This window comes from Garra rufa, chromosome 12 (assembly GCF_049309525.1).
Source record: "Garra rufa chromosome 12, GarRuf1.0, whole genome shotgun sequence".
NCBI lineage: Eukaryota > Metazoa > Chordata > Actinopteri > Cypriniformes > Cyprinidae > Garra > Garra rufa.
The window spans coordinates 25,380,314-25,393,456 of record NC_133372.1 but is presented as its reverse complement, the minus strand read 5'-3'; the positions used below and the strand labels follow the sequence as shown (position 1 = coordinate 25,393,456).

Genomic DNA, 13,143 nt, shown 5'->3' with positions numbered 1-13,143 from the left:
ATAGCAGTTAATCTATCCCACAATCTTCTGTTGATCAGATTTTTCCATTAATATGTGACCCTGGACCTATATTTGTAGCAATGACCACCAATACATTGTATGGGTCAAAATGATCAATTTTTCTTTTATGCCAAAAATCATTAGGATATTAAGTAAAAATCATGTTTCATGAAGATATTTTGCAAATTTCCTACTGTAAATATATCAAAACTTAATTTTTGATTAGTAATATGCATTGCTAAGAGCTTCATTGGGACAACTTTAAAGTTGATTTTCTCAATATTTAGATTTTTTTGCACCCTCAGATTGCAGATTTTCAAATAGTTGTATCTCAGCCAAATATTGCCCAATCCTAACCAACCATACATCAATAGAAAGTGTATCAGTTCATAAAAATTGACCCTTATGACTGGTTTTGTGGTCCAGGGTCACATATGCTAATAACAGCAAAGGAAATGACTGGTGTGTTTTTAATTATACCCATATAGGAGTTGGAGTTCTTCTTCCCTTCCACTACTGGTCACGGTCCCTCCAACACAGCCAAGTACTCTGACTGCACCTGCTGTATCATCAAACCTCATGCCATCTCAGAAGGTATAATGATATAATCGCCATGTCTAATCAGGCGTTTTTTAAAATAACCTATTATAGATATAGCATAGTTAATTATTTGCTATTTCTAATGTGCTGTTAGTAGTGTATTATTAACCCATCTCTGTTTATAAGTACACATTATCATCAGTAAGGACTATGACACTCCTGGTATGTCATACCCCATCATTCCTGTCCCAGTTACACACTCATGCTGATCTAGGAGTTCTGCTTATCCTGACTAAAAACCTCACCACACAATCTGTTTCACTTCGTAAATGAAAGCACATGTTTGCTTTAGCCTCTATATTAACAAGTTACTATTTTCACATTGCGCTAGTATGTGAGTGCCAAACTTGCTCAGAAGCCATAGTTATGGCTGTTTTGTTGTGGCCTGTCGCTACAGAGCAAATTGCTCACTCAAGGTTGGAATGAAGACATTTGTCAATGACAGGCATGCAAACAACACTTTCTGTTCAGTACATCTGATTGAATCCAGACATATTAGACTGTTTATATTCATGTTTATAAAGTTTAAGTTATGTTCAGTGGGGATTAATTACCGTTTGCTTTTAAAAAGTGGTCTTTTGAAAAGACTTCAAGTAAATTATAACCAGAACAATGGAGAATTTTAAAAACTACTTTCAAAAAAACAAAGTGAACCAAAAGTGGTGGATTTGCTGGAAACCCAGTTCTCAGCGAAGGTGCTAGTCGTGATTGTCTTCTCCTTGCGTAACTGTCTTCTTTCCCTCCTGGCCTAGTGCTGTTTTACTTGCTATATGTTGATGAGTATAAAACCCCCAAAGTCAGTGCGTACTCTTAACCAAGCCTTCACTCCGGATTTGTCCAAATCCGTCTCCTGATCCCTGTTCATGGAGCATGCCGCCAGGGCACTGACCTGTGAAATCTCAAATCCTCTCGATAGGGCTGAGGTAGATATTTCACATAATGGCCGTGGACTAAGCAGGCCCTAAGTTGGTTTTGTACATTGCTGTGGGCTGATTAACCTAGAGGGAATGTTACACATAAACACACAGAGCCCCAACAACAGACTGCCCAATCAGTCACAAACACAAAAATACATGCTTAGCTGTTTTGACAAGACATCATCTGTTGATTTAAAAAAGCAGGTCATATGGTATTTTAAAGTGTCTTAATACAGCAGGTTTAAATGCATCTAAGGTCAGCAAACATTGGAGTTTTCTCAGAATATACATTTGATTTGTTAGAATCAATTTGCAATGATTTCAGAATTATTTGTTTAAAGCAGTTCTGAGCTTCTGAGCTCACAGTCCCATCAAAATAAAGTTCAGCAACATTCAGAAATGTTTCATCAATCATTTCACCTGTTAGCATTGTGTAAACTCTCTATTAGTCACCAAATTTTCCATTCAATCTCACACCCACACTCATATTCCGGCTAACAACCTCCTGCAGTGCAATTGCTCTTTAGACCTCCAGCAAAAGTGCTAGCAACCAGTGATTTAAAGAGGATTGCAGGCCTGATTACCTTTTGATTGGAGGTCTAGAGCCCACCAGGTTTGCAAAAGCAGTAAATAAAAATAGCCAGTAATGAAAGTCCCTGCCGAGAGAGCGGCTACATGACTGTAATTAGACAGATTATGCGGCAACTGCTCTGTTGATTTGTTCAGGATAGTCATGTGGCTCGGTTCACCTTGTGTTGTAACATTACTTCTGGATTATAGACTACAATAGCATGTTGTTCACATCTCTCAACTGTATTTTCACTCTAAACTATAGTCTCACCATGTGAAATGTTACATTGCGTAAAATTGGATTGTGTGATTGTATGTTTTCCATTTCTCAGCAAGGCCGTCATTACCCACCCATGTCAATTTTGTCCAGAGTACTAAGAATTTTAGCAGCAGCATTGCTACAAACTAAAAGCATGCACAATATACTGTGCATGTTTTTGTATACCAGGGTCAGAAATGAACTTTTCAATTAAGGGGCAATATTTATTATGGCAAGCCGAGAGGGTCAGAATTACACTACAGATAAATCGCGTTTACATACAAAATGCCGTATTTGTATGTATGTGTGCTGCCACACGCATATTATTTTTTCTGCTCAATTACATTGTTATAATGAGATGTTATGTCATTAAAATGACAACAGTTACAGTATTTAACGACATGTCATAAAACTGCAAGGTACAACTTAAAGGTCCACTGAAGTGCCCTGAAACACGCAGCATTATTTTATGTAGTGACGCAATTTCAGCTGTAACAGGAAGACAGCACAGGACATATTGTGCAGTCTGCCCCCTTTTTAAAATAGCCAATAGCGTTTTGTTTATAATCTGCTTGGACCAGAGCCGTTGAGCTTGGTAAAGCCACATTTGACAGCTTATGACAGCCACAGTCTAATAGATAACCCCTTAGATTCAATATGAAACTCTAAACGAAATAGTGATCATAATCATGCTGAGGTTGTGTATCTGTCGCATCTCCGACTTTAGACTCTAGACTGTCACGCTGCCGTGGTTTGCATGACACAATGCGAAACCAGACCTCATTTGCCCCAGTCGAAAGCATATTTACACTGTTTGAATCCTTCCCTAACACCTACATTGTGCACTACATGCCAGTCACCATACAGAAAATACTAACACTGGGAACAAAACCCCGATCTTAGCCACTGCTTAAACATCTATTTATAGTGCAGGGGGCGGGATGCTTTCGGATTCTAGAGAGCATTTGATTGGACAGAAAGTTTAATGAGAAGCTGAAGTGCAGGGTGATGTCATCAAAACCGTTGAATTACATTAGCGGAAGTGAGAGACTGTAAATTTTGAATGCTTATATATGTAAATGTGAATTTTGTCATTTTTTGGAGCACACTAGCTTATAGAGATAACCTTAAAGGAACACTCCACTTTTTTTTGGAAGTAGACTCATTCTCCAAATCCCCCCGAGTTAATAAGTTGAGTTTTACTGTTTTGAAATCCATTCAGCCGTTCTCCTTTTCTAGTGATATCACTTTTAGCATAGCTTAGCATACATCATTGAATCGAATCGTCTCGAATTGAATCGTCTTCGATTTGTTTTATTTTGTCAAGTAATAATTTAAAGCTTTCTATAAATATATTTATTATGTTTGTGAGGCATGCATTTCGCTTCATTTTGTTAAGCGCTCCTGTTCAAGAACGAGACGGCAGAAAGCGCATAATTTTTGTTTTCTTTATTTTATAAAAACGTAACTGTAAAAATATTTTATAAAAACTGTAACGTTTTTTGATGTATTACTCGTACCTTGAGAGCAAAAATGATGGATAATTTTAAATTGCTTCCACTGAAAAAATGCAAGTGATCGCGCTGGCGCCTCTATGTCCTGCAAGCTTTAGCTTCCACTTTCTGCACAAACTATGTGCCTAATAGTGCACATTTATCTTTAACGTTTAAACTAACATTGTTTTATACATGAACTGTTTTATATCTACAGATTTTATTTTAGGCAAGTCGTGATGATTTGAGAAGGCAAACTGATCAAACAGTCTATGATCAGTCTTCCGCTGGGCGCTGTTCGTTAAAAAACAAACAAAAAAACGTATATTTAACGAGTAAAAAATGCTCCAAACCTTTTTTTCTAAATTAGCTAAATAAAAAAACGAAACTAATATAAACACTTTGCCATTACACAAATCTGAACTATTTTATAGCTGAAACAGAAAGTTGTTTTGGGAGAAGGGGAAAATATATTTTTGTCCCGTCTATTGCTTCACCGTTATTTCGAGAATGAACCCATCGTAAATATGCAAATGTCACTCCTAAAACATATCAGCGTGTATGTGCCAAAAAACGAAAGTTTCATACAAATTCTGAATAGCCCCCCCCCCCCCCCAACCTAATGTCGCCCATGCCTCTGTAGTTATATTGTGTACTAAGACCGGCGGAAAATGTAAAGCTATGATTTTCTAGGCCGATAAGATTAGGAACTACACTCCAATTCTGGCGTAATAGTCAAGGAAGTTTGCTGCCATAACATGGCCGAAGCAGGCGCAGTAATATTACAGGTAAGGTTAGCCAAGAACAACAATAGCAATTAGTCATGTTACACTTACAGCCATGGGCGATGCTCCTCGATGTCCTGTCTGTAAGATTGTTGGGATGGCCATGTCCTTTAGACGCTGTGCTGTAGTACCGGTAAAACTGTCCAAATAGTCATCTGGTCCAAAATGCTCTGAGCAAGCACGCCATTTCTTCATCGTTTCTATTGGTGTTTTGAGATCTATGTTCAGAGCAGCCAGCCATTGATTCATTCATTGGAATTGCTTCGTTTTCGTGGGAATTCTATGAAACATGTTAGTAGAGTATGTCTTCGACTTATTATCACAGCCCTTTACAATGCACATAACCATGGCTAATCGCACACAGGTAAATCCAGCCACTAACCACTAACAATTTACCAGCTGCAACAACCGTAATTACACAAACTTAGTGCCGGTCACATTGGAAGTTACCTAGCTGGGAACTAATTTCAGGTGCTGCTAGTTATTACTGCGCCTGCTGCGTCCATATTATGGCAGCAAACTTCCTTGACTATTACACCAGGATGGGAGAGTAGTTCCTAATCTTATCAGCCTAGAAAATCACCAGTCTTAGTACACAATATAACTACTTTAAGTTTTAAATAGGACAAAAATCAAAACTCGTTGGTCATTTTTGAACGCAATGCTATATTGGTCTAATAGGATTCAATGATCTATGCTAAGCTATGCTAAAAGTGATATCGCCACAACAGGAGAACGGCTGAATGGATTTCAAAAGGGTAAAACTCAACTTACTAACTCGGGGGGGAGTTGGAGAATGAAATTTTCCAAAAAAAGTGGAGTGTTCCTTTAAGGCTAACATATTCACAAAAAACCAAAACCAAAAAACTTTCATCTTGATTTCATGGGGACTTTAATGTATATGAATAATGCACAATTTTGTGCAATCAGAACGGTGTTTTTTACAGCGTCCTGTGGCAAGCAAAACGGCATTAAAAGCACTTTTTACAAACACTAAAACGACGTTATATACAGTGTTTTTTTTTCCATTTGTGCACACTTTTCATTCTGTATGTATTTGATGCCACAAATACCATCAAATACTTCGTTTGTAAACGTGATTTATGTATAGCTTCATTCTGACTATTGGCTTGCTCAACGCAGCACAAAACAGCATGTAAAAGATTGCTCACACTGCAATCTGATGCAGTGTGATCGAATATGGATGTAATTCCGCGAATTTACACTTTTCATTAATTTTCACATTTCACGCCAGACATAATGAATTGTTTAATTGTGCAGGGGCATTTTTTGCCCCTTTGTCTTGAATTTATGGGGAATTTTTATTCATTTTGGTGGCATGTTTTCCACAAGCCCTAATTTCCAACCCTCTTGTATACTCTAGTTCAAAAGTTTGGGGTTGGTAAAAAAAAATTATACATATAGTACACATAAATATTTTAAACGTATAGTAAATGGTAATATTATGAAGTCTTATTAAAATGTAAAATAACTGTTTTCTACTTTAATAAATGGTAATCTATCTCTGTTATGGTGAATCTGATTTTTAAGCAGCCATTATTCCAGTCTTTAGTCTCACAGGATTCTTCAGAAATCATTCTTATTTGGTGCTCAAATACTGTTTCTTATTATTACATTTACATTTTACATTTATTCATTTAGCCAACGCTTTTATCCAAAGCGACTTACAATTGGGAATACAACAAGTGAGGCAGATCAACATAGGAAGTGCTCAAAAATACCATATATCAGGCGTTGTTAGAAGAGTGCAGGCTAGAAAGAGAAGATCAAGAAAGAGAGGAGAAATTTTTTTATTTTTTTATTGAGTCACATAGTGTCGAAAAAGATGGGTTTTCAGCAGTCGCTTGAAAGCTGTTAAGGAGTCTGCATTCCGGATAGGGGTGGGAAGATCATTCCACCAGGCAGGGACATTGAACGAGAATGTTCTGGACAGTGATTTAATACCTCTCTGTGGTGGTACAATGAGGCGTCTTTCACTAGAGGATCTCAGGCTTCTGGAAGGAGTGTAGATGTGTAGTAGTGAATGGAGGTAGGCAGGTGATGATTCGGTGGCTGTCCATATGCCAGCATCAGTGTCTTGAATTTGATGCGTGCTGTAACCGGTAGCCAGTGCAGTGATATGAAGAGAGGTGTGACATGGGCCTGTGCTGTAGGTAAGCTTAAAGGTCATGTTTCTGTGAATTGTCTCTGCCCGATGTGTACTCCAGCAAGCAGCATGCCATAATAAAAGAGTAATGATTTACTCAAACCTATTGTCCAGTGTTAGGGTCATATCACATAGTTGTAGCACATTTTCACCTGCCAACTTTCTCTGATCTTTTAATAGAATACAGCGATTAACCCAGTATGCAGTGTGAAGTGAGTTTTTATGGATGGTTAATGTTGTCATCAAGGTCATGCTACTTTCAGTGTTAAATGGCTTAAACTTTGGGCATCGTCTATTAATGTATTCCGAGATTCACGCCATGTGGTCCAAAGTCTATAACAGTGAAGTTAGTTGTAGCTGGAAGCATCTAAAAGTCTGACCCCAGCATTATAAGATATTCAACGCAGATTTGACTTCTTTTCAAATGTCCAAAGTGACTTTAACAATAATTTTTAAACTAAAAAATCTCAGCTAATAGAAAAGCAGTGTGATTTGTTTTGAACTGGCTCATGACTGGAATAGACTAATGTGTTGCCAGGCAGCGCTGATACCATTGCCTAGCAACAGGACAAATCGTGTCTGGAAGCTGCTGTCAGAATTGGAACCTTTAGGGTCACCAGTGGTGCTGTGGGAGGGTTGGGGATGTGTGAAGATGTCGTTTATGTGACAAAAGAAAATTCTCTAGGGCAGTTACTATGCCTGGGGAAATGATCTGTCATATGGCATTTATGCTCTGTGATAGTGCATTTAATAATTTCCTTCTAATTTCTTATGAAATGTTAAATATGAAATTATAAATATGGAAATGTAGGTTGTCTGTTCTTGCCCTTTTCAGCTATTCAAGTACGGTTGAAATCACATTTAATTTGTGCTGTGTAGTGTTTGCCCTTTCTCTTTAACATATGAGGAAAAAAGTACTGCAAATTTAATTACTTTGTGTCAGAGACTGCTGTGAACCTAACTGCATTGCAATTGAATTGCAGGCATAATGCTCAGTTTTGAAACCACAAACTTCCAAATCAGTGCTAATGGATACATACCCCTCTGTGCCCTTTTTAATATGATCTCTCAGCACTCAGTCCAAAGGAGCAGACTTAGACATTCGCTCTCGTGTTATTGAGATCAAAGTCTGTTCTTTGAAGTCACTCCTTCATGATCTCGTGAACTGTTTGTTGGCCTTTAACTCTGCATGATCGTATCGGTTAAATAGAAGGTCAAAAGTCTTACTTGCAGGGACAGTCACCCAAGAGCAAGGGCGCATAGTCGATAGAGCAGGATCACATGAGTTCCTAGGTCACTGCTACTTGGCATTGAACTTGAAACCTTTGTGTTAGCATCTCAGATCCTTAATCATTAGACTTCTATCTAATGATTAGTCTGCTCTGAGAAGTGCAAGTTATTTCCAAAAACAAGTGAATATACCATGTGCTATACATTGCTGTCCTTAAAGGGAATTCTTCATGTACTTACTAGTATTGCACGCTTCACCTTTAACTGTAGGAATTAATTTTTGTCCATTTTTATTTGCACTTTTTTTATTTATTATGTAAGCCTGAAAAAGTCCTTTAACTTGTACATTTATTGTATTCCATTGTACTTTGCTATCCTTGAAGGAAAAGTGTCTCTGGACCCAAAAAAAGTTTTTTATTTAGTACTGACCTGAATAAGATATTTCATATAAAAGACATTTACATATAGTGCACAAGAGAAAATAATAGTTGAATTTATTAAAATGACCCAGTTCAAAAGTTTACATACACTTGTTTCTCAATACTGTGTTGTTACCTGAATAATTTTTTGTTGTTGTTGTGTTTGTGTTTTTTTTTTTTTTTGTTTAGTGATAGGTGTTCATGGGTCCCTTGTTTGTCCTGAACAGTTAAGCTGCCCGCCGTTCTTAAGAAAATCCTTCGGGTCCCACAGGCTTTTCAGCATTTTTGTGTATTTGAACCCTTTCCAATAATGACTGTATGATTTTGAGATTCATCTTTTCACACTGAGGACAACTGAGGTCATATGCAACTATTACAGAAGGTTCAAACACTCACTTATGCTCGAGAAGGTAAAATGATGCATTAAAAGTCAGGGGTGAAAACTTTTGAACGGAATGAGGATGTGATTTCTTATTTTGCCTAAATAACGTATTTTTTCATTTAGTACTGCCCTACATAATCTACAGAAGATACTTACATGTTCCCCAGAATACAAAATAAGTTAAATATACCCCGATCTTCAAATGCAAAAGTTTTTACCCCCCGGCTGTTAAAGCATAGTTTTTTCTTCTAAAGCATCAGTGAGCATTTGAACCTTCTGTAATAGTTGCATATGAGTCTCTCAGTTGTCCTCAGTGTGAAAAGATGGTTTTACAAATCATACAGTCATTGTTGGAAAGGGTTCAAATACACAAAAACGCTGAAAAGCCAAAGAATTTGTGGGACCTAAAGGATTTTTTTTTTTCTGAAGAACAGCGGGCAGTTTAACTGTTCGGGACAAACAAGGGACTCATGAACAACTATCACTAAACAAAAAAACTCAGCTGCAGCTGTGGATCATTCAGGTAACACCACAGAATTAAGAATCAAGTTTATGTAAACTTTTGAACAGGGTAATTTTTATAGATTCAACCATTATTTTCTCATGTGGACTTGATGTGAACATCTTTTATGTGAAATATCTTATTCAAGTCGGTTCTAAATAAAAAGTAACATGTATTTTGTACGATCTCTCTTATTTTGGTAAAAAAAAAATAACATTTTGCAGATTCTGCAAGGTTCATTCTTGCATTTATAGTTCTATATATGATTTAGAGAGATATTTGTAAAATGTAAGATTGCATTCAAGTCAGTTTTAAATAAGTATCTTTAATGTTTTTGTTTTTCAGCACTGACGGGAAAGATCCTTAAGTCAATTATAGAAAATGGATTTGAGATATCTGCCCTACAAATGGTACGTGTTTTAGTTCAATTTAAATCATATTTCTATTTTTAGCCAATAATGTTGTCTAGTAAAGAAATATAATATATATTATACTGCATATAACAGTAATACTTTTAACATACAAACAGTATGTTTAAGTAATACAATTTAAATCATTTTTCATTTTTAAAAAAAAGACACACATTGTGTAGATATTAGACCAGCAAGAGCAAATGATCAAACTATGCCTCTCTATGAACCAAGGGCGAACACAATTATGTTTCCCTTTGGTGTAACCTGACCCCGTCATCGACCATGCAATCTGTGACCAGTTCAGTAGCCTCCCACATCTCCAAATGAGTCCTCCGCTGACCAATTACAGGGATGCAGCTTTGTCACATGATCCTGCTGAAAATAGTGTACAGAGGATGCCCCTGGGCTAGAGTGGATCAATGAAGGTTTTGTTACTATTAGAAAGCATGTATGTCCAAGGCTGAGCTGGTGGTCTATAAAAAGAATATCAGACAGTGATAATGGTGTTTTGGAATAGTTGGCTTGGAGATTTTATCTCCAGTGTGTTGGGTAGCCCACTCAGTGGGTCATTTTCCAGTCATAAATGATTAATACATTGATTTTGTTTGTGAAAATAAACAAAATGTCCTGAACGATGGAATCGTTTTATATATTAAATGTGTCATTTATAATGTTATATCTCGATTTTTACTACATTTACTCAAGTAATAATGTCCCTGGAAGCGTTACATTTTTAAGTTTTTATTTTTTAGTAATCAAATTTTGACTTGGTTTTCCATTATTACAGTTCAACATGGATCGAGTGAATGCTGAGGAGTTTTTCGAGGTTTATAAAGGGGTTGTAGCCGAGTACACTGTAAGTATATGTTTTTGCACTCACCTCTATGATTTCAATTGTTCCACTAAAGAAAACATGCACCCTCTTTGTTTTGTGTCTGTAATGACTATGTACTAACATTAAAATTAATCATTATAAGTAAAATGTACTTTGTAAAGTCACACAAATACAGTACATTGACCCTAACAATTAATCTTTTTTGATGCAAGTGCATACAAAGAGGATCAGTTCTCCCTTTTCTAGCTCACATGCGATTCCACTTCTGTTTAATTATTCATTTATAGAAGGCTTAGTCACCAAAGCATTTGAGTGCAATGTCGTAACAGTGTGTGCAACTATGTCCTAAAAAAAAGCTTTATCAAGTCACCGACCAAGGCATATAAAATTATATGAATACTCTCCTCACGGCATTTTCACTATTCTGGGCACACTTTTATGTCAGAATGGATATAACAGTGCAGTTTTGTTCTACATTTCTGTTGGCTAATAAGCTTCAATAAGTTGCTCTATTCTTTGAATTTCAGCCAAATAGCAATCATTTATTCTGATAACGCCTGCACAAGTCTTTTAGACCAAATATAAGCCATTTTGGGTTCCGGGTCATTGAAGCCAAAGGCTATTTTAGAATACAGGACCTTGTCTGTTGCCATGAAAACTGTCTCATCAACATATTGATTGCCTCACAATCACCAAAACACAAGACTGTGTGCTGCAGGTGCAGATGCAAAATACCCCACTTAGCCACTACTTTTAAGCTGTAACAGTTTAAGAGAGTGGGAATTAAAGATGCTGTTCTGCAAAAATACATTAGTAAAGTCATTTAATTGTATTACTCTGGCTGCTGGAACAAAGTGCACCAGTGCCAAGCAGATCTTATCATGATACTTTAGCACAGTTCAGTACAAAGAGCAGTTACACAGTTTTTTTTTTCTTTTTTCAAGTGTCTTTTCTCTCTTCAGTTATGCTTGTAGGCCTTGTGAAGTTATAATATGGTGAAGCGTGATCTTTTCAATATTGTGTGATGTATTTTGCAACATGTTTCCATGTCATCACTCAATGACTCATCCTCTTATTATGTAATGTAAGCCAAACCTTTGGTAATAATTTTATAGTAAAAGCTAAAATATATCTCCACTATAAGCATAAACATTGTAAGAACATCAAAAGAACTGCTTTCAAGTACTAATGTACATTCCCTGTTATCATGGCATCATATTATTGCCATATCATTGTAGCAGCACTGCTCATATTGGGTTGCAGATGTTGTGGTTACAGCACACTGATAATGAAGTGGAGATTTCGGGTAAAATGGGGAAGCTCTATAATTCCTGTCTGTCTTCATTGTTTAACAATAATCTACACTCAGAACATTTCTTTGATAGCATATACGATTCAGAACCTTTATTTTTTTTTTAAAGTTACTCACGCAGAGAAATGGTTTATGATGGTAATTTAGTGGGTATGTAGCATTTTCGATTTGTGTTTTGTACACAACCAGTCAAAAGTTTTTGAACAGTACAATGTTTTGTTTTTTTTAGAAGCATTTTTTTTATTCAAAGTACAGCAAAAGCAGCTAAATTGTAAAATATTTTCCTATTTAAAAGAACTGTTTTCTATTTAAATATATTTTAAAATGCAATTTTTTTTGTGATTTCAAAGCTGTATTTTTAGCAATGTTACTCCAGTTGCATGATCCTTCAGAAATCATTCTAATATTCTAATTTGCCTCTCAAAAAAAAACAACAACAACATTTATTACTATTATTATTTTTATTATTATTAGTATTATTATTATGTTGAAAACAGCTGAGTAGATTCAGGTTTATTTGATGAATAGGTAGTTCAGAAGAACAGCATTTATCTGAAATATAAATGTTTCTTTAAATTGATCAAAATCATTACTTTTGATTAATTTAAAGCATCCTTGCTAAATGAAAGTATTAATTTCTATAATTTCTTTCCCAAAAAAAATTATACTGACTTTAAGCTTTTGATTGGTATAGTGTATACACAAAAGCTTTTTTTTTCAGATAAATGCTGATCTTTGGATCTTTCTATTTATTAAAGAATCCTGAAAAATGTACTCAACTGTTTTAAATATTGATAATAATAATAATAATAAATGTTTCTTGAACAGCAAATACGCATATTAGAATGATTTCTGAAGGATCATGTGACACTGGAGTAATGATGCTGAAAATTTTGCTTTGATCACAGGATTAAATTACATTTTTAATATATTCAAATAGAAAACAGTTATTTTAAATAGTAAAAATATTTCAAAATTGTACTGTTTTTGCTGTACTTTGGCTCAAATATATACAGGCTTTGGTGAGCAGAAGAGAATTCTTTAAAATACATAAAAAAATCTTTTGACTGGTAGTGTATATGTCATAAATGTTAAAACTCATACATTGTTAACAGGTTTATCTTAAAGGCTTCATATCTTTAAGATGCAAAAACATGGTTAAAAGATGCCATATTTATTTAAATGCCAAACACAGAGCCCAACTCATCAAACTAGATTAACAGAGAATGAGAACTAGTCCTGTTGCAAATAACCTGTTC

At 35.7% G+C, this 13,143-nt stretch overlaps 1 protein-coding gene across 1 annotated transcript in view; it reads left to right on the top strand.

Annotated features, from left to right (window-relative positions):
• The window catches only part of nme7 (NME/NM23 family member 7), a 53,069-nt gene that overhangs the window by 14,106 nt on the left and 25,820 nt on the right, over positions 1-13,143 (top strand). The window contains exons 7-9 of the mRNA XM_073852419.1: positions 489-594; positions 9,670-9,734; positions 10,525-10,593. Coding sequence (XP_073708520.1) covers positions 489-594; positions 9,670-9,734; positions 10,525-10,593 — 240 coding nt within the window. The remainder of the gene's footprint in view (positions 1-488; positions 595-9,669; positions 9,735-10,524; positions 10,594-13,143) is intronic.